The following is a 24,903-nucleotide window of genomic DNA, read 5'->3' on the forward strand; positions in this document are numbered from 1 at the left end:
GGCCCGGCGAGGCGAGGCGAGGCGCGACGGTGGGCTCCGGCTGCGGCGGGGCGGCGGCGGGCGGCAGCATGAAGCTTAACCTGGGCGTCCTCTCCTTCTTCGTGGCCCTGGTGGGAGTTTCAAGCTTCGTCTTCCTCGTGGTGGCCATCGCGACGGACTTCTGGTACATCATCGATGCCTCCAAGCTGGAGACGTCCCGCAACGGCACGGATGCCCTCAGCTCGCACTCGGGCTTGTGGCGGACCTGCCGCGGTGAGTGGCGTGGGGCGAGCAGGGCAGGGCAGGGCAGGGCGGGTGGGACCCCGGCAGCCGGCCTCGGGCCACGCGTGTCCGGCGCAGCGGCTGTGGGCGGGCTAGAAGCAGGCTGTGGGTTGCTGGGAGGCGGCTGTGGGCTTGTCCGGCTGCAGAGGGCAGCCCTGGCGTGTGCCGGGAGCTGCTCCCGGGGGGGACGGAGCGGGCGGCTGCGGTGGCTGCTTTTGGCTTGCTCTGGGAAGCAGCCCGCGCCCCTCTCGGTGCCCTTTTCCCATCGACAGCTCTTTGCCGAATGTCTCCTGTATTACTTTCCAAAGGAGATGTGGAGATGGCGAATTTTCTGCTGCTCTAACCTGATTTTACATTAACTTTTAATCCAAGCTAATTTAATAAACGTTAACCATTTAGAAAGAAAAAAATGGCTTTTCATTTGAGTCAGGGGGAACTAAGGGGTGAAAGTTCTGCTTTAAAACCATTAAAATGAGAAATAATAACATAAAGAATATAAACGTCAATAACATTAATGAATGTATGTTTTTTAATGTATAAAGATGGAATATTTCTATAAATCACATAAATTACTTTGAAGTGTATATCTATAAATACATAGAATTAATTGAATCCCATGCTAACTGAAGGTAAGTGACTGAAAACTCACCAAGTAGTTGCGATGTGCTTGATCTTGCTTGGTGTTTGACAGTCCTGGGTTTTCATGATGCCTCATATGGCTATTACAGGGTTTTGCCCATTTGCTTTAGTTAGTATGCCAGGTCACAATTGAAAGCAAGAAGTCATGTCTACCATAGGTAAGAAAGGATGTTACGTCCAGTGGAGCAGGGGAGAAGGAACAAATTGAGTGAATTCTCTCTTCGCTGTACCCTGAGCCCCACTGGAATGAGCAGATGCTTCCCTCTTGACTTCAGTGGTCAGGCCTCATTGGAGCAGAAACTGGCTGATGCTGGGTACTGAAAATCTCCTCTTTTCATTCCCTACCAAAGAATGACTGGTAGGGAAGAGAACATTATATGAATTATAAGTACACAAAATAGAAGAAGAGGCTGTATTATGATATGGTATTACAGCATAGATTTTGCCTATTGTTTTTTTTTCCTCCTTTCTATTTAGTGAGGAGCGAGTGTTACCCTTTGATAAACCCCTTCTGGCACGAGAGTGCAAACATCACTGAATCACACAGACAACTTTTGTGTAAGTAACTTTTGTATTATTTCTATCCTTCCATGCACTCTTTCCTCCTTCCTTGGCCACTCACAAAGTCCTGTTTCTGATTCAGTGGGGGACCTCTGAGAGTGTTTTGATTCTGCTTCTGTACAATACCTGTCACTGGATGTGGTCTTTATTGGGATTACTCTTGAAATAGCCATCTATTTGATGTCAGGCTCAGCTAATTTCTTCCACAGGAGAAAGATGTTTCTGCCTGAAATGACTCATGAAGGCACACAATTATTAAAAATAAAAGGCAAATATATTAAAAATCCCCTCATCTACATCACTGAAAATGCTTAAGCACATGTTTAGACTAGTCTTTAAGACAGGTTATTGTTTACCCTTTCAGTAGGATTCCTTGCACTGGAAAACAAACTTAAAGATATGGGAATTTAAGAAAATAAATCAATTACTAAAAGCAGGCTGAAGAACATTGTGTTCAAAAAGATTACTTCAAGTTTCTAACTGCATTGGCCAGGATTTATTTTTTCTTTAGATTCATTTATCAATGTCAGAATGTTTTCAGAAAGTCCAAAGTAAACATTTTCAAATATGCTTTAGGCTTCTTCTAAAATATGATTTATCTTCTTTGCATCACATTCTGCACAGTGCTTTGCTCATACATACTTGTATATGGACTTGCTTGGTTTTTTACTTTTTATTTAGTCACTTTTCTCTGACTCTGGCTGTTTCCTTGTTGCAAGCAGAGTATATGCATTTGTCATGTGTCTTAAAATGGTACATTTTCCCTCAAAACCATCCACTTCCCTGATCAAAACTCCAGAGTGTCTTTAATCTCTTGATGTAGCCTCTCATGGTGGAGCTCAAAGTGCAGCAAGCATGGCAAAGCCAGCCTATGAGGTACTGATGCTAATATAGCTGTTCTGCGACAGTAACTGGAAAGCTAAAGTTGGAACAAGATCCCAGTGGGCTACTGCCACAGCTCTGCAAACATATTGATGGTTTCAAGACTAACAACCACATTGTCTCTCTGTGCTTTCATGTTGAAAGGTGCCATTTCTTTAATCTTCCTTACTTAAGATAAAGGGCCTTAGCTGCTTAATGTTGCTGAAAACTCTGCAAAATAATTGTCTGCTGGATCACCTTTTAGAGGGTTCAAAGTTAACTGAGCCTTACCAGACTGAGCTTTACTTGATTATGGGCACCTTGGCTGTTATGTCTGGGGAATGTAAAACTTCAGGATCTAATGATTAGCATTTCAAAAGTTGTGTTCCTGTTTTCAGAAACAGTAAGTTTTTGCAGACAAGGAGATTTTAGACCAAAGGTCTTCAGCGTAAAGTTGAATTCTGCAAAAACAAAGGCCAGGACTAAACAGACTTCTTTCAGTTATAAAACTGATATTGGCTTGGGAACAAAGGACAGCTCTTTGGTAGTCATGAAGTGTAAGAAAATAGTGAATATGAGTAAAAATTAGATTCATAGCTAAGTTTACAGCCTCTTCAGAGCCTAAGAGACATTTTTTATCTCTCACTCTCACATCAAGTCCTGTTTTTAGGTTCCTGGACAAACAATTCAGGTCTACAAAGACACTTGCAGAATTTATTATAAGCAGGCATAGACAGCCTAAAAGTGATGAGATAAGAAATCAAAGATACTATCACTGAAAGAACTTAGTAGGTTTGATTAGAATGCCCTACAGTGTGAACATTTTGATATTTTGGCTCTTCAGCTTCAGTGCAGTTCCAGTATAGTGAGGCTACAGACACACAGCAATAGCAGCTGAACATAAGAAGGGCTATGTCAGTACTTCTTACTTCTCAGAATTACAGATACCTCTAAGGGACATCTAGGTTTGCTAAATACTGAGATATTGTCTTCTTCAGCCTTACATTTCTTTCTTCTGATTTTGGTCACTGAATCATATTCAGACAGATAAGGGTAAGCCTTTATCTACATCACATTTTAGCTAGAATTCTAGAGGGCACTTCTGGGATCGTGGATTCCAGTGCAGTTAGAGGATTTTCTTTGTGTGTTGCTGCACGGGGCAAGCAGGCTAATTGCACAGCTCTAATGAATTATATGTGTGCCTATGAGGCACGTTCCCATGGAACTAATCTCAGTGTGTCTATTTGTACACCTGTATTTCTCTCTGTTCAGTTGGCAAACTGATTTTCAGGAGCTCTGGCAACATCAACTTCTGTTACTCAATCTCAATTACTTCTGAGAAGATTTAGAAGGGGCTCCCTCCTAATGCAGGCACTTAGGTAATACATCAGGAATCCCATCCCCCATTCCTTACTTCTCATACTCTTCCTAGCATGTCTTCATTAGACACAAGTGCTAAGAAGATGTGAGAAAATCTATAGCTGATTGCAGAGAGCTGGCTCTAAGTGCAAACAGAAGTGCTGGTCACTGCCAGAAGACAAATGCTTCATTAGAGCCTTCATGTTCTCCTCCTCCATATTTCCATTCTGTCTCTTATTCATCCCCAGCAGGTTCTTTTGGGGCTTACTGCATACTTTCAGCTGAGCTCCTGGCACATTAAAACTGGGCATAGAAGTTAAAGTTCTGTGCTACCAGCAATATTACTTAGTCAATCAACCTAGGCCTTGTTTAGCCTGGCAGTATGATGTATTTTTACATCACAAGAATACCTGAGCTATTTCTCTAATGGATTATACACAAGCTTCCATTTCTTTTCTTATCACTCCATCCAGCCAAATGCATGGTGTATGCCTTCTCTCCCCTCAAACCAACAATATATAAAATATTTATCTGCTAAAAATTACCTTATGGCATGGTTGTTTAAAACACTGATCACTGTGTGAGAAATTCACCACTAGACTACCTGCCACTAGCTGGGGATAGTGCTATGAAAAGTAACGTGAGAGAAACTACTGTTATTTCTTCATGGCTGCCTGGTTTGTCTCTGACGTGCAAGCCAGCTGTGTTGGGTACTTACAAGGCATGGTTAAGCCTCTGGGGATCCTGATTTTTTGTTAGTGGCAGTGATTGATTTCCTGTTACAGTTCACTTTTAAGGGCTCTCCTCGATTCTTGAACTGTCCAGAGATGGTCAGTTAATGGATGTGGTTTCCACTATATGGCTGGAAGTAAATGTTTTTTCCTGTTATAAACCCCAGACTGGAGTGTGCAGCTGCCCATGCACAACTGCTTAAATTATTCTCCCCAGAGTATTTATTTCTATTTTCTATTTAGACATCAATATAGCTGGAACCAAGAGGCTACATGCAAGTCTGTGCTTCCTGTAGGGAAGCAATCTTTGCAGCAGGAGCAGCTGCTGGTGTTTCAGTCATTGTAATGTAACAGCTGTATTTGCTTCTTTTTCATCAAAACTAATCTAATAGAGCAGTTGAACTACACTTCCCTTAAAGTGTGTGCACACTGACAGTGACTAACAAAGTACTTTCACACTTCTCCTCAGTCTTGATGGGTGAATTAACATTTTTTTAGTGTTAGAAACTCAGAATGCCTTCCTCTTTGGTTGCCGTTGCACTTTTCCTGGGGGATTTACAGTGTAGACCTAAACAGGTCTGCTTAGTTTCTGAGGAGCAGTGCAGGGGTCCTTCAGAGAGGTTCCAGTGAACATTTGGTTCAGTACTTAACAATAGATACAAGAACAACAATGTATATGAGATAATTTTATCATCACTGCAGATGAGACCTAATGATTGACAACTAATGAATGTTTGTAATTTTTAAGTTCACTTCTTTGTAGCAACAGTTTGAACCACAGTGCAACCCTTATCATTCTGCCTATTCTTTGTATTGGAGGGATTTGTCAGTGCACACCTTTACCAAGTTTAGCACTACTTTATTTCTACTCTCTGCAGTTTGTCTTCCAGTGTAGCTCAGTGACCAGTTGTCTGAGAAGAGCACAAATCCTAAACATGTTACACAAAGTCCAGAGCTCAGCTAATTATTCTGGGTTACTCTAACCCAATGAGCTCTCCTGCATCATCATCTTTTCTCTACTGAACAGGAGGGAATGAAGGCCTTTGTATCCCTGGGGTTCAAGCCCAGAAGCCTTACAGGCAGAGACAGAAGTTCTTTTCTATTGCTAATTGCTTAAGTTGGTTCTTTCCTTCCTCGCAAGCAGGTCAGGATTTCTCAGTGCATTACTTTGTCAAGTGAGAAAGAGCAGCTCCACTAGTTGTAGCTACTGCCAGCATTCTGTTTCAGCTAGAGCCTTTTGTCTTTCTAACTGGCTGTTCAGTTACTGCTGGAGAAGATAAACAAGTCCTTATAACAAGGCTGCCTCCATTTGCAGTATTTCTGTTGAGATGACTATTACAGATTTCTAGAGACTATTTGCTGTGCAAAGTAATGCAAAATTCGCTTGAAACAGTTCAGCTCCAGCATGTTAACAGGAGATGATTACCAAAACTCCTGGACTGCACTTGGTTACTTTTGATGCATTTCAATTTTTCTAGTTCATTCCACAGATTCCTATTACAAATAACTCATCAACAATTGTGTTGGTTGGTAATAGAGATGTCTGCTAAATTCACAGGTCTGGACACACACTGCAGGTGTCATTCTTACAGACAGTTGGTTAGACTTTCAGTGAAACAGCAACTAAAGTATTTTTTTGCTTTAAAAAAGATGGAAACATTTTTGAAATGTCTATCAGTTTGTTTGGGTACTTTCAAGATTAAACTACTGAATCTTGTGTTGGGCTGACAGGGAACTGGGGCATTGAGAAGCAGAAATGGGACACAGAATTCTGTTTAACAGGAAAGTGCAGGTACCTCTTCAATTCAAGAGAGATGTTGAGGTGCTGGAACGTGTCCAGAGAAGGGCGACAAAGCTGGTGAGGGGCCTGGAACACAAACCCTATAAGGAGAGGCTGAGGGAGCTGGGGTTGTTTAGCCTGGAGAAGAGAAGGCTAAGGGGTGACCTCACTTCTGTCTACAACTACCTGAAGGGAGGATGGAGCCAGGTGGGGGTTGGTCTCTTCTGCCAGGCAACCAGCAACAGAACAAGGGGACACAGTCTCAAGAAGTGCCAGGGGAGGTATAGGCTGGATGTTAAGAGGAAGTTCTTCACAGAGAGAGTGATTGGCATTGGAATGGGCTGCCCAGGGAGGTGGAGGAGTCGCCATCCCTGGAAGTGTTCAAGAAAAGCCTGGCTGAGGCACTTAGTGCCCTGGTCTAGTTGGCTGGATAGGGCTGGGTGGTAGGTTGGACTGGGTGATCGTGGAGGTCTCTTCCAACCTGGTTGATTCTATGATTCTTGTGCCAAATGCTTAGGGATGGTTGTTTTTTTTTCAATGCTTAGATAAATTTCATAATAATGAAGACAGTTCTATGTATAATAGATAATCCTTAAATATGTATTTCAGCACAACCTGAAACCCACTAAAATGACTACAAAATCAATGATTTAACTTCTTTCATGGATGATGATTGAAGACAGAAACACAGTAAAGATATTTTAAGTCATGTCCTTCTGTAAACTAATTCTGTCCCTCTAATCAAGGAATATAATGGCATAATATCATGTGCCAGACGGCATGAATTCAGATTCCTGAGTGGTTTCCATGGCAGCATTTTAGAATAAGTTTCCTAGGCAGTTACAGGTTTTATAGAGGATGGACAAATGGGTATTAAGTACTGAACTAGAACACTAGAGGTGATAAAAGTGCTGTTTAATCAAATACAATCCATTAAATATTGGATTTCAAAAAAGCTGCAGGTGATTCATGAGAAATGTTGTCCCAGTGATATGTCGGAAAAAATAAGGCTGCCACAGTGGGATTTTTGGGTTTCAGCTGGGATATCCCTCAGACTTGTATTTTCACTGAGGAGGGCATAAAGATGAGAGTTAATCAGATATTGCATGCAACTCTCACAGATCATTAGTGTAATCTGTGACACTCCCCAGGACAATGCTCCAATATGGTTTAGTTGTCCCTTTGCTTCGAAAGGTTTCATTCAGAGCCTCATCTTCATCTGCTCTTCTCCTGGCTAAGCTTACAGTCCTAGCTGCAGTAGCTGAAATCACACCATGAATGAGAAGTGAAAGGAACAGCAATTGTTAGTGCCACTGTCTCGAGGTATAGGTTGTTAGCAGCACTTTTGCCTAGTGAGGAACACCTGGAAAATCACAAAGCAGCCCCAGCAGTGAGCTAGTTTGTGTTTCTCCTCTCCCAGCAAAGCCCGGTTTGAGGACGGAGTTGTACTACTCTTGCATTCATACTTCTAAGATGTTAATTAGGCCAGATTTTATCACCCAGACGCCTTTTCGGGGTATCTTAGCAGGGTCTTATCTTTGTAATGATACTGAGGAGGATAAACTGGATCCTTAGCCAGTGGCTGGTGGAGTACCTCCAATTCAGTGGGCAGTTACAGCAACTTAAAACTGATCACACACACTGGGATCGCTTAACTGACTTCCTTTCCTTGGTAACCAGCTAATAGTGTATTACTGTTCCTCTATGAAATTAAATGAGACACTGAAGCCTAGGGCCCTTTAGGAAATGGATGTAAAGTTTTTCTCAGTAATTCAGCACTTCACTCTGTTAGGAAATAAATTGATACTGGAAGCGGTAATTACCTTTTTTTGTTGTTGTTATTCTAGAAAAGGTTGGATTGAGTGCTGTGGATAGATTGCATGAGAGAGAGCAATGACACAAAGATTGTTTATGATGTAAAAACCAGTGTGATATAAAAAATACTTAGCAACCCTCTGTTTACACATCTATTAAAATGATCCAGGGATCAAGAAAGACTAATGTAAAACGTTTAGCATGGGAGGAAGCAACCAGGATAGGTTAATGTACTTAGCAAAGCTGCTGTAAAAAACAATGACAGGCACAGAATCAGAGCTGGATGGGAAAATCTACCTCCAGCTGATGGTCAGCTGCAACAGAGGAAAAGGTCAACAATTTGCTTGATGAGTTCAGCAGAGGACATGTAACAGAAAAGAAAGCACTTAACCAAAGCATCTGCTGGATCACACCACCCAAACAGAACAATGCCACTCACTGTGATTCAGATAAGCAGGGCTGCTTTTTATTAAGATTGCCAGTGACTGTCTGATATGCAGTGCATCAGCTGTTACACAGCTAGGCTTAATATTTGAGAACTGTTTAATACTTAAATATATCCTTGTGGACAGATCCTGTGGTCTTTGTGTGAAACACAGGCTGTAATCCTCTGAAGGGCTTGCTCCCTATGTTACCTTTCTTCTCCATACCATATATCTGTCCTGCCAACTTCAACTGAAAATCCAAGAGATTGTCCAACTCTTTGTTTGTGAAGCACAAAATAAAGCTTTGATCTGTTTCAAGGGCTCTGCACTCAATAGTTATTAGTACATGGCACCATAATAAATATGAAAATGTTAACATTCTTTGTTTTCCTTCAGACATGCATGGAACATTTGTCATCCTGATGCCTCTCAGCCTGATATTGATGATTTTTGGTGGAATGACTGGATTCATCAGTATTCTTGCCAGAGCCTACCTGCTGCTTCTAATGACTGGACTGCTTTTTCTTTTTGGAGGTATTATACCAGACACTCAGCTTAACCTTTTTAAATAATAGGAGGTTGTATTGGCAAAGCATCACTTTGTCTTCCAGGGGAAGAAAAGCTATACAAGAGTTCAGTTTCATAATAATGCTGATGCTCATTCACTTGCTGTCTGCTCATCTTCTAACAGGATTCCGGGATAGAAAGCTGCCACTTAGAGCCAGGGAAGGCAAATAATCCCACACAACTATACATCCTTGTGGGGTGAGTCATGCTGAGCATGATGTGTTTGCTGTGCCCATTAATCCAAGAGATTTAATACCTTCTCAGCACAGTGCCCATGTTCTTTACAGACAGGGTAATGGAGTAATGGAGAAGTGACTTTGGAATTAGTAATGCACAGGGTTTGGTAACCTTGCAGAGATGTTACAACCATTAAGAGAACTGGCATTTTGTCAAAGGCTTTTTTGCAGTGGGTCCCTGGAAAGGGTCTTGCTAGGCATTCTGGATTAGTTTTACTGTTACTTTTGAATTAGAATGTTGTCTCCAAACTATGGGCAACAAAAAGAAACCCCAAAGAGCTATTTTAGATGGAGTGTAACATTTCAATTGGAAGCCAGTGTGTTTTAGAAAGTCACTTCTGAATTAGAACATTCTGTCAAAGTAAGAAAACTGGGTTTAGACCCACCTCCATTAAATCCTTCTCCAAACAGATTTTCATTACTATTTCAAAACGTAACTTGAAATAGAAATTTTCTCCAACAGAGAAAGGAATCCTCTGTATTGATTCTTAGCAGCTGATTGTGCAGTCTTGTTTCTAAGACCTCGCTGGAAGAAAATGCTGCTGTCTCAAGTCTTGACTGATGTTTTTCAGTCTGAAGTGCTCTTACAAAGACCAACCACCTCCATGATGCTTTTCTTCTGCAAGAGAATTAAATTCTGTTCCTTTAGAACATCAGAAAGCTGTATTCACTAAAAAGGCCTAGGCAATTTGAAAACTACTCCAAATAGTAAGTGAAAGATAAAAAGCTGCAAAGTGCAAAGCATGATTATCCTACTAAGGAATTGAGCACCTTGCCTTTCTAAGACCCTTGGGTTGCAGACTGTGAAGAGAGACACAAAGACAGCAATAGGAGAGAGGTGCTTAAAAATATGTTCTGAAGGTACAACTAGTGCTGTTTCCCAGGACAGCATGAGCAGACTGCAGAATGGCCTTTGGAGTGGGACCACGTCTGCCTCCCTCACAGGTGGAACTATTCAGCTGTTTTACCTGAGGCTTGATGTGCATAAGGGTATGCATAGTCTTATAGGCTATTCCAGTTCACAGAGTTCAGTACTGATTAAATAGTTCTGTCTCAGCAGGAAGAAATATTTTATGATGCAATTACAGAAACCCAAGAGTTTTGGAAAAATAACAGAATTGATCTGTTCCACGTCCCAGGACATCCTATATGCTTCCCCATTTGTTTGAAAAGTGGCCACATATGAAGAGGATCACAGAACTCACCACACCTTGTTGAAAATGCCAGCTAAACAGTTATTGCCATTTCTAGTGACAGAAGGTATAAAAGGCTTGGGTTTTTTCTCCCTTGCAGAGGATTAGAATAAGGTACAAGTGTCATAGTATGGTTGAAGTCAGGAATATGAGTATGAAGTTTAGCGGTTGGATAACATAATACTCTTCTGTCTTGGTTTGCTTCTACTCAAACTTGTGTTTCTGGCAAAAATGCAGACTTGTCTAGACTTATCTTTGTTAACAGAAAGCCAGACCAGATTTTTTCTCCCTCAGAAGTGGATAAGATGCTATCTTGCCCTACAAGTGTTCCAGCATCTGTTTTCCCTGGGCTGCAGTCCTTTAATCCAGGGCCTTTCTACCACATCTTCCCTGTCACTGATCTGGTGAAGTTATGACTTTAGTTAGCAGGTGTCCTTTGAGATGACATGGATGCCAGACCCAGGATGTTTGCTAGCTTCTGTGCAATCCTTTCTTTCTGAAAACGTCTGGCTTCTCATTTGGGTACCTTTCTTTATTTTTAAGTCTGCTCCAAGGATGCCTTTGGATCAGTTATTTGGAAGTGACGAATAGTCATGAGTCCACAGCACTTGGTGGGAGGTGACAGTAAGACCAACACATTTACACTGGACATTGAAAACTTACAGTAGTAAAAATTAGAAAACAGCCTAAATTCAGGTCATTGATCTGAAATGCAGTGGGATTTCTTGTATAGAGGTAGACGACTGTATGTGTTGCACAACGATGAGACATCACTATTGAAAACAGAGCTGTGCACACATTGGATGTCTGTAGAAGATGTGTATGACTAGATTTCCACATTTTGATCCAGTATTTAACAGTGGCAACATTGTGAACAGAAGTAACCTAACCTTTACTTCCCTCTCATCCTTTTCAACAAAACAGCCTCAGCTAGATTTCAAACATAAACAGAGGCTGACTGGCCTAGGTAGGTAGGAAGGAGTGGCAGAGGAGCCCTAATAGATGTCCAGTTCATTATTTTGACTTTCTGCAGGGGATTGTAACCAGCTGAATATGTTTTTTTTTCTCAGCTCTTGTAACACTTGCCGGGATCGGTGTCTATATTGCATATTCAGCTGCTGCCTTTGAAGAAGCTGTCTGTCTTCTGAGGAGTAAGGATCTCCTGGTGGAAATCGACATCAGGTTCGGCTGGTCGCTGGCACTGGTCTGGATCTCCTTTGTGGCAGAAGTGCTGACCGGGGCTGTGTTTCTGCTGGCAGCAAGGATTGTTGGTGTGAAGCGTCGGCGCGAGCAGGCGCTATGAGCAGCAGGTATCACTGCAACAACAGAACCCTGCAGAGCCTAGGAAAGCTTGGTCCCTCTGGGCACCAAGGCAGGGTGGCAAGTGGCAAGGGTGTGACTGACTTGTCAGCTGCCCTAAACCCTTCTCCTGGCAGCTAACTGTAAAACACAAAGATTCTGATAAATCAGTGAAACATTTCAAGTGTTGTCAGTGAGGAACCTCTTGTGACTTTAGAAGAAAGTGCATTGTGGTCTTAGTGTTTTGAACCAATTTCAGCTGGCAACTCATAAAGCATCTCCATTCATTGCTTAAAACAAGGCAGATTTCTTCCTTGCTTTTCTGCTTTCTGCTGCTCTAGCAAAGTGCCTCAGAACACCTAGCAAGCCACTATACACAGTCCACTTAACTTTTGGTTTCTCCTCTGAGATTCCTAATAAATATGCCTAGAATTCCAATAGAGCTGCTCTGAAATTCCTCCTTTGTGGAAAGTAGGATGATCTTTGTCTTGCCTTTGGAGGACTGTGGAGATACATGGTGTCTGTACACCCAAACCCAAGGAGAGAGAGTGAGGTGTTCGCTGCTCAGTGAATGTTGCACACTTAATGTGGGTTTGTTGCACAGAGTAACATCAATCCACAGTAGGGAGAACCTCAGAATATTTGGGGAACCCTGGTAATAACCTGTAACACCAGGACATCTTGAGAGGTGGACATTAATCTTTACCCTCATGTGCACCATACATATTTGTAGGAGCTTTCTTTTACTTCATGTCTCCCTGGAGAGGCAGTTGTCTGTCCTGTACCATAGTCACACAATTTCTGTGTGGCAACACACAAAAATGAAGTGATCTGAGAAACCAGGAAGCCCCAGAAGCCTAACCCATGTCTGCTGTATGTATTGTCTAAGCAAAGACACAGCATCATGTTGTCTTTCCCTAAATCATTACTTACAGGGTGAAAATGAAGAAATGATCCAATTTCTAAAACCAGTCATTGGTGCTGTGATAAAATGGAAATCTGTAAAGCCTAGATACTGTGAATGATTTGATATTAGTTACCCAGCAGATGGTAGTGACTGTGATGGTGAAGTTCTCAAGTGCAGTGCAGTGGTGAGTGTATTGCAGGAGAAAGATACAGGAGCTTTTCCAGATAGATGTTTTAACTGGCTGTTGAAGCCAGCCCAAATCTATCATACACTCAGGCTATATATATTTACCTCTTTCATCTTATTGGTAGCTGGAATTTAAGTTCTGTAATGCAGAAGATGTATCTGATATATTTCTCAGTTTTTTACTTAGCAGTTTTGATGATGCTTCCTTCTCCTGAAATCTGTGCACGTGGTTTGTTTTAGAATACATTTAACATGTGCTGAAAAATGTTGAGTAAAGCAGGAAACACAGAATATCTGAGTTGCATCATAGGTGCCAAGCAGCCTAGTTTGGTTTTTTTTTTTTCTTTATTATCTTTTCCTCTGTTTGATAGCATTGAAGAGAAAGTTTACTTTGGTGACCACTATAGTTAATGGAGAAATTTTGCCCTGACTGCTGTGGCTTTGAATAGAGTTCAAAGATTTAACAGCTCCACTACATTTCTGATTGATAGTGTGTTTCTGGAGGACTTCAGCATAGTGCAGTTCAAGACGGGCTCAGGGGCAGTGTCAGCAAGGCACAATTGGGCAAGTCCCTTTTACTTACTCCAGGAGTGCAAAGGGCATCATTTACCTACCTCTGTTAAATACTAGAACAATTTTGTCATTGTGTCTTGTGCTACAGATGGCACATTTACTGAGCTCAGCTCTGATCTTGGTCCCACAGTACCAATTACTTTACAAAAAATAGTGGCAGGGAGCTTCTGAGAGCTTGCAGTCTGTGGAGATAGAAGGAAACACTATTACTGCCTTGCTGTGAATGGAGAACTGAGGCAGAAAAACTGCCCAGGGTCACATAAACCTAGATTTTCTGAATGCCAGTCTAAGACCTTAGTTGGCAGACTTTGCTTGTTATCAAAATGAAAAGAGGGTAGAAATCCCGAATAGACTGAGCAGCAGAAATTCTGTCAATAGCCAGGACAATTTTGTAATTCTCACTTGCTCCCACATAATTTTTCACCTATTTTCCATGTTGCCTTGTGCTGGGACTGTGTAACTGAGTAATTTTACAAGTTAAAGCGTACCGCATCAGCTCTGTAAGAAGAGTAAGTAAAAAAATGCTTTGTAGCCAAAATTCCACATGCTTTTGTGAGTGATGTCAAATGTAGTATTTCTATGTTTTTGGTGCTGGTGAAGCTATTTATAATACAATTTGTATGATGCTACTCAGACTTTACTGTAAGCTGTAACAGTAAAATATCATCTGAGTTACTTTTTGATTCTTTATTACCGGTGTTATTTTACAGTGGGTTTGGATGTTGTAAACTTAAATAAAGTGACATCTCAGAGCTGGGAATTGTTTACCAAAACATGGAAGAACTAAAGTATCTATTTTCTTTCACTTTCCCTGCAGATCTATTCTACAGTTTATATGATGCTTTTGAAGTGCCTGTGTCACATGTGGTAGGTATTTATAAGGTACTTGTGCAGATACAATATGAAATACTCAAATGACCACATCTAATTAGAAAGCCAATGAATCTGTTATTGAATTAGAGCAATTCTCATTTCCATGGCTTTCCTAAATTTCTCATTCTGGCTTCCTGCAATATCTGGCACAATGGTAATAAAAGAGTATCTTCTCATGAATAATTGTAGAACCCCTGAATTTGCCTGAAATTTCTTCTGAATACAAAAAGATCATTTGGAATAGTCCAATAAGCTTTAAATATTTTGAAGAGTTATGCTAGAAAGTGAAAACATCCTGGAAGGAGCTTTGTAATTTGACAGAAGTGGCCTTAGCTTCTTCCTCGTACCAAAACTGTTGCTTATTTACAGTTCTTTAGTGCCTACGGTCCCCAAAATGTGTTGCTGAGATGAGGACTCTGGCTGTTCCCATTGCCTTCTGGTGAGTAGCAAACTCCTAGGTGTGTTTAAAGTGAAGAAAAATGGATGTACTGAGCAGGGCCAATGTGTTCGAGGGGGCAGAGTGCACAGAGCTACTGCCCAGTTCTAGTCACTAATTCAAAGGCTTCCTCAAGGCCCTTAGACTTTTCTCTCCCTTTTTGCCAGTCCTTTCAGTAGCCCTGTCACTGTCACCATCTTTAGATGCACATCATCAGTGGCGATACATACTGCAGGGTCACATCCCACTTCAGTTCGTAATGGTAGTTCGAATTCTCTAACTTGGAGAGCTTTTCACGCTGTGGACTGGTTTGATAGAAGCAGTGGTCTCTGCTGACATCTCATGGCTACACGAGGTAGTTACCTGTATTTGGAAAGAAAGCTTCTCTGCTGTGAGGAAAGGTTGAGGGAGATGGGGTTGTTCAGCCTGGAGAAGAGAAGACTCGAGGGTGACGTTAGAGCTCCCTCCCAATACCTGAAGAGATCCTACAGGAAGGCTGCAGAGGGACTTTTCATAAGGGTGTCTAGGGGCAGGAGAAGGGGAAATGGCTTGAAGCTGAAGGACGGTAGGTTTAGACTGGATCTTAGGAAGAAGGTGTTTAGTACAAGAGCGGTGAGAATGGAATAGGCTGCCAAGGGAGGCTGTGGCTGCTTCCTCCCTGGGGATATTCAAGGCCAGGTTGTATGAGGCCTTGAGCAGCTGAGTCTAGCTGAGAGGTGTCCCGGCCCATGGCGGAGAGGTTCATGTAGATGACCTCTGAGGTCCCTTCCAACCTCAGCCATTCTGTGATTCTGTGATTTCCATACATCATATTTTTGGTATGTCTTGAAGAGCAGAGAAGACTGGCATGTTCACTATGCTCAAGCTGCTGTATTTTTTAGCCCAGAGAATCTCACCTAGGAACTACTGAACCCAAGCCAGTGACATCTCTCAGCCACTGGCCAAGTTAAAATGTCAGATGATGAGAATGTCCTAATACCCTGGTTAAAAAAAACCACAAACAATCAGCAAACAAATACAAAGTCACCCAAACAACCACAAAACATTCTTAAAGGTTTTTACTGTTTCTGTTCTTAGGAGATGGCTGCTACAGTCATTCCATTGATGGCTACCTTTTGATTAGATCAACCAGTACTGTTTTCTGTTTACCTTTGCAACATAAATGTCAACATTATTAAGCTAAAACTAATGCAATTGGATGTCTGATGTTGCCAATAATATGGAAAAAAAAAAGCTAGTTTATTTCCAGAGTATGACAGACTTGAACCAAGAACTGAACAACTGAAAGGGACAGACATTAAGATCCATCCAGAAACTGTAAGAGGGGTTCTGCAGGAAACAGCATGCCATGTTTTTCAAGCCTTTACCCTTTATCAACAAAAATACTTAATCTAGCAAAGTCAGGAAGCTCTACTCTCAAAGAGCTGAGGAACTACAGAGAAACTTACCAAGAGGTTGTTGAATTTTGAAACTGTGCAGCAACTGTCAAAGTAGAAGAGACCACTTCACCCTCTCACATATGTTATATTCAGTCTTCTTGTGCACTCCAGATCTACCGATATACCCCTGCATAAACTACTTGGATACATCTGTAGTTCTTTCCCAGCCACATTGCTAGGGTAGAGCATCTCCTGTGAAAAAAAATGTTCTTAGCTGTAGTGCTGGATCAAGCTATTAGATTTATATGTTGGATGAACACTATTTGGAGATAGTTCCTTCATCCCTGAACAGATGAACAGCAGCTGGCTGACAATCTGCAGGTATGTAGAGTCACAGGGAAAGGAAGAAGGATGCAATGTCATACCCCACTGTAACTAAAATTAGAGTCACAGACTGAAATCTCTTGTTATGTGTGAACTGGTTTCTCAGTCTGTTATCTAAGAAAACCCATCTTTGTGATCCTACAGGAACCTTTCAGGTTCCATCACCATTGAGGACAAGGCACTCAAGTGAATACTTGTAAGACTGTCAGAAAGGAAGGGATGTGGGACTGTAAGCAGACAAGTTATCAGTTAATGGGTTACTGCTTCTCAGCTGGGCTGTCACAGCTGAGTGTATTTATACTGTCAGGTCATCTCTCACCGCTCTTGAGAATTACAAAGCATTTATTTAAGAATACCACCTCTACAGCCTGTCTCATCCACATGATGATTTAAGCTATTTGGTTTAGCATTTCATTGTGATGGCCTGCCTACACCACTCGTTTCAAAGCTAGCTGAAAGACCCCTTGGCTGGGGTCGGAGGCAGGGCAAGCAGTGCCCTGAAGAGTTATGGGCTTATGTTACCATTCCTGGTTTTGTCAAGGACAAGGCAAACACTTGTCATGGAAGGCTGGGATTCTCTCAGTGGAATGCTGCTTGGGTATTGAAAAGAATTGCTCTGCCAGTAGCTGAAGAGCATTTGCTAATGGCTTATGCTTCTAGACAACACATCTGGCTGCTGGAGTAGCTAACATATTTCTCCATCCAACCTGCCCCTCTCAAATATTTATAGGCTAATGCTGTATGCAATGCCTGCAGCATACAGAGAGGCTGAACTGCATTGCACTATGGAAGAATCTCTGTTTCCACTGCCTTTTGGAGCTGGCTGCATCCGCACTGTTAAAGCCCTTTGGCATGAAAACCTCTTCTTTGCACATCTCCCACTTGATTAGTATAGTACATTGAAGCATTTCATTATGTAAAAAAACCCAAAAGCTGGCAGGCAAAATCCATAGAAGGAACAACCACTGTAGAGCTTGTAACAAGTTTTTTGAGTTGTCTGCCTTTCTGTTTATAAACAGTACATTGCAGGCGTGGCAACAGCTGTAGCCAGCAGACCTGGAACCTCTATCTCCTTCCTTTCTGTGGCAAACTCCACATATGGCAGGACCTTGTTTTAGTCCAGGGCTCTTCTGAAAAATGGAAAAGTTCTGCCTAAGTAACTTGAGAAGACTGGGACTTTTTTGTGCAGTGAAGAGACAAAGACCTGTTCAATACAGTGAGCAGCATGAGAATGCAAATATTTCTTTCTCAAAACCTCAGAAATAATACAGGATTTAATGAAAAAAGATGAAAGAAATGACTTCAGGGTACTTCCTCAGCCAGCAGAAATCAAGACATTAACATCCCTATCCTTCAGATTCACACCTACAGAATCACTACATACCCATCCACTCCTTAAACTGCTGCTCTAAGTGATCCAAATACCCAAGTGACTTACTACTGCAAGTTCCATTTTGTTGAACAGGTGGCAATTAAACCCCCTGCTCTACTTGTGTCATTCAGTCCTCCAACAATATGCACAAAGAAGACTCTGATGTCAGTCTTGAGGTACTTGGCACACAGCAGCAAGGAGCATTTGAACCATCTGCATCTGACTGTCCTGCAGCCGACACTGAACTAAGACATGCAAACAAGCAGAAGAAACAACAGCAGTGGCCATGTCCTTAAAGAGAACTGTTCTGCCTGAATTTTGTGGGTTGCCACAGATGAACCCAGAAGTAGAAACTGGTTTTAATCATCCAGCTGAATAGGGGAATCTTTGGTGAATGACCTGATTAATAAAAGAGCCCAGTAGAGTGTCTTTTTTGCCCTGCCTCACTTGTTTGTCACACTAGCGTGCAGAGACATGTGACTGTATCTCTGTGCAGGGAGCTCTGCTGGGTTGGCTTCCTCTTGAAAGTAAGAATTGATATTTCCCCCTCGGAGGCCTCTGGCTTACTAGTGAGTGACCAGGAGACTGTGATATCAGCAACATCCATGAGAAAAAAGGTCACTTCCCATACAGATACCCAACAGAAGATCCACGCTCCTGTTCCCTAGCCTGCCCTTCAGAGTCAGTCCTGGGCATATTTTTCTGCTCTCCTGTTCACAAGTAATAGCAGTGCATCAGGACCCTCTGTCAACACAACAACAATTCAGACTGCCCTCTAACTTCAGGGGTCTCTTCTTACATACCATCTAGAGCTCATCGATCCTTCCCTGAGCAGTTCTGCATTCTCATTGGAGTAGTAACTCCCACACCCACTCTTTCTAAAGCTGCTTCTCTGTGGGAATGCAAAGTGAAGAAGGATGATAACAGGTGGATGCTGACCTTGGTTCTACCTGCTGCTGGTTAACTTATCTCAGATGGGATAGGTAACAGACACCTCATTAATGAGGAAAGCAAGGTGTGGTTTATGCTGATGGAGTGGGTTGTCCTTGACTAATTATGCTAATGTGTAGGTGTGTGCTTTATGCCCTGAGGGTATATATTGAGAGCCAAAATGGTCAATAAATGGCTCTGGCATAATTTATGTTGAATAGTCTGCAATCCATGTGGCATTGCCTTGATCACACTGATCTGTGGGGCCTTAACCATGTTTCCCATGGCAAGCTAATCAGGTTTCTGCAACACTTCTCTAGCATTTTATTTCTGAAAGCCTGGCCCAGCATATACTCACCCATCGAGGAAGAGAATTGAATCTAATACCGGTAAGCCTTAGTCTTTTCAATTAACCCCATTGTCTTGGGTGTGCCTGTATGAATGCTTGTCCCAGGGAGATGGGAAAATAATCCCACAGAGAGCAAACCACTCACAGGGCAAATTCCCTTGTGACTCCTAATTGTGTTGGGATTTAGACAACATAAAAAGCACTAAAACACTAAAGGTTCTTAGAAAGCAGTTTGTCCCTCCAAGGTGACAAGAGCAGATCCAAAACTTCGCTTAGCTGCTTTTTGACATTGGCCCAACTGATACCCTTCCTGCCACCCTTGATGGCAGTGTTCCTACTTGATTGTCTCAAGCTGAATAAATGACTTTGCTAAACCTTCCCCATAGCTCATTTAGAGTTTGAATAATTTTCATCGTATTTTCTTTCATTAAAGACAGATTTCAGCTTGCACTCTCAGTTGCAACCCATGAAGTGCTGCAAGTTGCAGATTCACAGGTTGTATTGAGTTGGAAGGGATCCTCAAAGGTCATCTTGTCCAACTCCTCTGCAGTGAGCAGGGTCACCTCCAACTAGATCAGGCTGTCCAGTCAATACAAATATTTTCTACTAACTTGGTTGAAATGCTATTGCCCTCTCTAAACAGCACTGTTATATGAGAAATAAGGATATGGTATAAATTAGTGCTTGGAACAGGCTTTTGCAATGCACACCCAAGTAGTTTATAAGTTGTTATCACGACATGGATACCCTGAAGACCCAGCTAAACTGGAGTGTGTTTGTATGATGTAATTCCGCTGCACAGAAGCAGTCCCTGCAATAGCAGCATTCCTAGTTCGGTACTGCTGTGCTTTGCCGGAGCAGCCACTGCACGTCACTGTTGTTCCACGCAAGAGTCAAAAGAATCATAGAATCAACCAGGTTGGAAGAGACCTCCAAGATCATCGAGTCCAACCTATCACCCAGCCCTATCCAGTCAACTAGACCATGGCACTGAGTGCCTCATCCAGTCTTTTCTTGAACACCCCCAGGGACGGTGCCTCATTTGTGTGAGCAGGGAGCAGTACTTGGGAGAGTCTCTGCTTTTTCAGTCAAGGGGAGGGAAGGTGCTACAAAGGAAGTGGTGGAGCTTACAGAAGCCAAGGGGGATTCTTTTCCCCTGGGATAAAGGGAGGGCACACCTGTTACTCTTCAGCTTTTTCATTTGCCTGTGCAGTAGAGCTCTACTATCTTTTCTTTTTAAAGGTGTGAAATGGGGATGGCCATTAGTCAGGGACAGAACTCCTGAGGGAATTTCCTGCTCTTCACAAGCCCTCTGTGAGCTGTGACCTCTTGATGATCCAGCTCTGCAGCACCCACACCATACACTGCCACACAGCATTACTGTGAGGACTGAAACTAAACCTGTGGGGTGCTCAGATACAACAGTAAGAGCAGCATGGTATTTACCTCCTGAGATTTGGAGCATTTCTTTCAAGCAAAAGGACTCTTCTCAAACATTAAGTTGTGAAATTAGAAATAAAGAGCTTAGGAATTTAGCAAGACTGTTAATCCTAAAAGACAGCTGCAACCAGTTTTTCCTAGAAGCGTGACAGTCGTAGGAAAGCTTTGTCAACAACTCCTTCCAGTTCTTGTCCCTAAAATAGAGAAATATTCCCAGTTCTTCACATGGCTTTCCCCCTCAGGTTTTCAGCAGTGGCCATATCATCTGAGTGCAATGGGGAGGCTTAATTCCTTTTGCAATGAAGTTTCCTACAAAACAACTCAAGTGGAATCAAGCTGCCAGTAAAGACATTTCCAGTGGTAGGAAGGAAGAGGCTGAAGGATAAAGTAAAAAAATGTTTTCGAAGGGAACAGGCAATAGAAGAGATACATAAACTTAACAGAAAACGATTTAGCAAGTGAAGACCCTGTGGGATATTTTGTAGCACTAGAAGCAATCGTTTCCCATCCTTGGGCTTTTGTTCTGTGCTTGCAATGCAGCAGTGATAGCTGTACTTACCAGAGCTACTATTTCAGCTCAACTTGGCTGCCATTAGCATGTGGTTGGCAATCCATGGATCTGGGATCATAGAATCAACCAGGTTGGAAGAGACCTCCAAGCTCATCCAGTCCAACCTAGCACCCAGCCCTATCCAATCAACTAGACCATGGCACTAGGTGCCTCATCCAGCCTTTTCTTGAACACCTCCAAGAAAAGACTGGATGAGGCACTTAGTGCCATGGTCTGGTTGATTGGATAGGGCTGGGTGATAGGTTCCATAGGGATCATAAGGAGGGCACTGAAGTGCTGTGTAGAAGTACTCAAGCCAGGTCTGCTCACTGATTTCCCATTTCTGCAACAAACTCTAGGGACAAATTTCAGTATGGAGCTGTATTCCTGACAGAAGAGATAGAACCTGAGCGTTCCTCCTTTCTTCCTTAGTGCCCCACTAAATGCAGCAAGAATCAGATGCCAACTTTTTAAGGCTGAGCCCTGGCATTTCCAATACTGGGAAAACTTTCAGAGATACAGAAATGCCTGCATCTCTGGCTGTATGAAGGAGCTAAACCTGATCAACCTTAGTGCTGCTATAGATCGTGCATCAGAGAAAGAAGAAAATTCCAAAAAGAAGTTATCCTGCAACCTCTAGCCACGATCTTAATCCATCTGAGAGCCCTGCAATCAGGCCAGAATTCTTCAGGCAGCACAAGAACAAGGAGTTTTGTTCCTGAGGTTATGAGTCCAATGTTTATTTCATAAGCCCAGATCCACAAACATGAGAGAAGAGATCATACTGCCAGAGGGAAGGAAACCCTTTCCTGAAGCAAATGACTGGGCTGTAACACTTCATCCTGCTGAGACAGGGATGATTTATAAAAGAGAAAACATACATGGCTCGGCGATCAAAACAGGTGCCTGAAGATTGCTGAGCTGAGTGAAGAAGTGAAGGGACACAGAAGTGAATCAAAGACTACAATCGAAGGCAGAGGACTGGAAATGTCCATCCTTCATCAGACTTTGTGAGGAAATAGCATTGCTTTTGCTGCAGCTTTTGTTCTCCATTTTGTGTGTTACTCCTGTGCTGCTAAGGGATGTGTAAATTTCAGATGTCTTGGTCTCTACCTCATGATAGCAGGTATTGGTCAAGGTGATCCCTGCTGCTCTACTGCCCTAAGTGTCCTTGACCTGCAATTGTTTTCTCTCCTACAAACAACAGATGAAAGAAATCTGACAGAGATGACAGGCCAGATTCTCCTAGAAAGCAGAAGCCTTGGCAAAGAAAGGGGGGCCCTGGGGGGGCACAGCTGGTGTGTAACCATGTCCTGGTGCCCACTGGCTCTTGAGGTTCATTCCCCAGGCAGGGCTAAAGAAGAGCTCTATTTTGCCTTGCCCATTGGTTGAGCTGACAATTATTGTTTAAACCACTAATATCTTGTTTTTTGCTAGGCAAAATTTTAGCAGAGACTTCTCTGCTGCAACTTTTAGCAAGGCAGCTCTGAAGAATTTCAAGGTTTTTGTGTGACTACCAAGCTGCTGAATGGCTGGAGCCCCAGAAGCCAAGTCCGGCTCTGACCTGACACCATAAATTGTTATTGTCTGTCTAATTGCAGGATTTGCTTTTATTTTGTTTGCTGCATGAGCCCAAATGGAAGCTTGAGGCTCTGTTTGCAGACCCTGCTATCTAAAGCTTTTCAGCATACATGCTTGTAGGTCCAGCTTTGTATTATTTAGAGCTTTTGCTTGTTGTTTTAGGTTTTAATGTGTTTGCTCTCTTGATGGCTCCGTCAATATACATTCTGTGCTGAAAAAGTTAAGTGTCAATACATTAAAAAAAAAAAGAAAAAAAAAAGAAAAAAAGAGCCAAAAATATCCTCTCAGAGATTGGAGATGGAAGGCAAATTGTGGGTTTGTCAATAGCATGTTTGGGAGCATTTTAAATAGTGAATCACTTGATGCTAGCTATTGTAAATATTGGTTTAAAGGTGCTATAAAATTGATGGTGCACAGTTAAACCTTCCACCATATCCTGATCTATTTATGCTGCCTCACTTAGTGTCAGATCCAGGGACCGTGGTAGGTAATAGGAGCCTTTACCAAGTCGGTAACAAGCACAGTGTAGTTTCAGCAAATGCACATAATCTTGCAGCAGGAGCACAGTACATTTCCTCACAGTTTTTGTTAAATTAGGCATACTATGCTCCAGAACATGCCTCTTTTTCTTCTATTTTTAATGTGACAGCAGAAAAAAATGCCACAGAGTGACATTCAAAGAAAAGTATCACTCTGTGCTTTAGCTACACAGCCTTTTGTGCTGTAAAGTTAGGCAGTCACCACAGAATTTGATTCCCACCTCACATCACCGTGTGGGACGTGGTGGCTGAGGTCTGACTCCTGAGCAGACCTGGGCTGAGCATTATTTTTAATAGCTGTTGGGTAAGGTTTACTGTTGCTGTAGAGCCTTTCATTGAATGCTGGATCTGATCAGAGTAAGAGATTGGAGCTGTGATGCCCAAAGAGTGAATCTGAAAAATGGTTAACGTAACTTCTGCCCAGCCCAGCCCTTACTCTGTGGATCTTGCAGGAGTTCTTCATCACATTGTCCCTACTCTCTGCAAAATCTCATTTCATCTTACTGTGCTTTGGCAGGAGGCTTGGACTTGAAGATCTCCAGAGATCCCTTCCAACTCCTACCATTCTGTGATTCTCAGAGGCATGCAACCATCCCAATACCTGTACACTGGGTAAGTCCTAATGTAGAATCAATGAATTATTCTCGAGGGCTAGATTTTGCAAAAGCCTTAATGTCATCAACACAGCCCTGCTTTCCAAGGATTCACTATATTGGATGTAAATGGAAGACTCTGACCAGCACTGTCCAAACACTGGCTTCTTTTTTGTTTATTTTTGTTTTCACGCAGTTACCCAGATAGAAGCTAAGGTTTTATGTATGGTGAGCACCTTAAAGTCTGGCTGAAAAAGTTGTGAAGAATAAATAGAAATTTAAGCTTCACAGAGGCAAAGGAAAGTTTTGCTGTTGTTGACCTAAGTGGAACTGGCAGATGTAGGTTTGGAGAGATTTGAATGAAAATCCATTTCTCAGTCTTGCAAAGACAAGCACTTAATTCAGCTCAAACCTTATGACACCATAATCCTTGCCTGGAGTATTACTATACCTGAACTGCACATGGAGAAGGGAATTAATGAGGAAGAAAATCCAACAGGAGAGTTATTCATGCTCATTTGCTTTTGGTGTAGCTGTCTATTGTTGTACATCTGCATTTTCACCCTCGCCTGCCCATTTGCTCCTCATTCTTTTCCCAGGGAATAAAGTGGAAACAATTCTGCTGTGGGCAAGTCTGGAACCTGTCTGGTTCTTCACCTGTGGTTTCCATCACAGAGAAAACTGTGATTAAGGGTGACAGGGCCCTTAGGAGACTGGAAGGTGAGATGGCAGCTAGAGAAGAAAATGACAGGCCTCTAGAATTATCTGTACCCATAGAACAGGTGTCAGCAATCGCAGATAAGGCAATGCCTGAAAGTTTCAGCGCTCCAGGCAGCACTGAGAGGGGAAGATGTGTTTGCAAAAGGGCATGTTCACTCAGTTATAGAGTGCATGTGTTGTGCTAAATGTCCTTAAATCCCTCTGGTAATGCAACCGTCTGTAACAATAAATAGCAAATAACTGTTGTCTCCTCTGGGACTACAGCTATCATGCTTCCAAATAGGAGTCATCCTGCTCTGTGTTGAGGTGTAAGAGACCCATGCATTTACTGTGAGTTCTGGGGAAAACCACTGAAACACACATA

At 42.4% G+C, this 24,903-nt stretch overlaps 1 protein-coding gene across 1 annotated transcript; it reads left to right on the forward strand.

The window, feature by feature from the left end:
* The first annotated feature begins 8 nt into the window (after window positions 1-8).
* Window positions 9-24,903, forward strand: TMEM114 (transmembrane protein 114). Its single transcript, XM_064153026.1, has 8 exons — window positions 9-252; window positions 1,378-1,458; window positions 8,829-8,966; window positions 11,499-11,738; window positions 14,211-14,260; window positions 14,636-14,705; window positions 23,744-23,838; window positions 24,419-24,903. Exons 1-4 carry the CDS (start codon window positions 69-71, stop codon window positions 11,729-11,731), a joined length of 636 nt encoding a protein of 211 aa, XP_064009096.1. The 5' UTR covers window positions 9-68; the 3' UTR covers window positions 11,732-11,738; window positions 14,211-14,260; window positions 14,636-14,705; window positions 23,744-23,838; window positions 24,419-24,903.

The sequence above is a fragment of the Pogoniulus pusillus genome, chromosome 13, assembly GCF_015220805.1.
Source record: "Pogoniulus pusillus isolate bPogPus1 chromosome 13, bPogPus1.pri, whole genome shotgun sequence".
NCBI lineage: Eukaryota > Metazoa > Chordata > Aves > Piciformes > Lybiidae > Pogoniulus > Pogoniulus pusillus.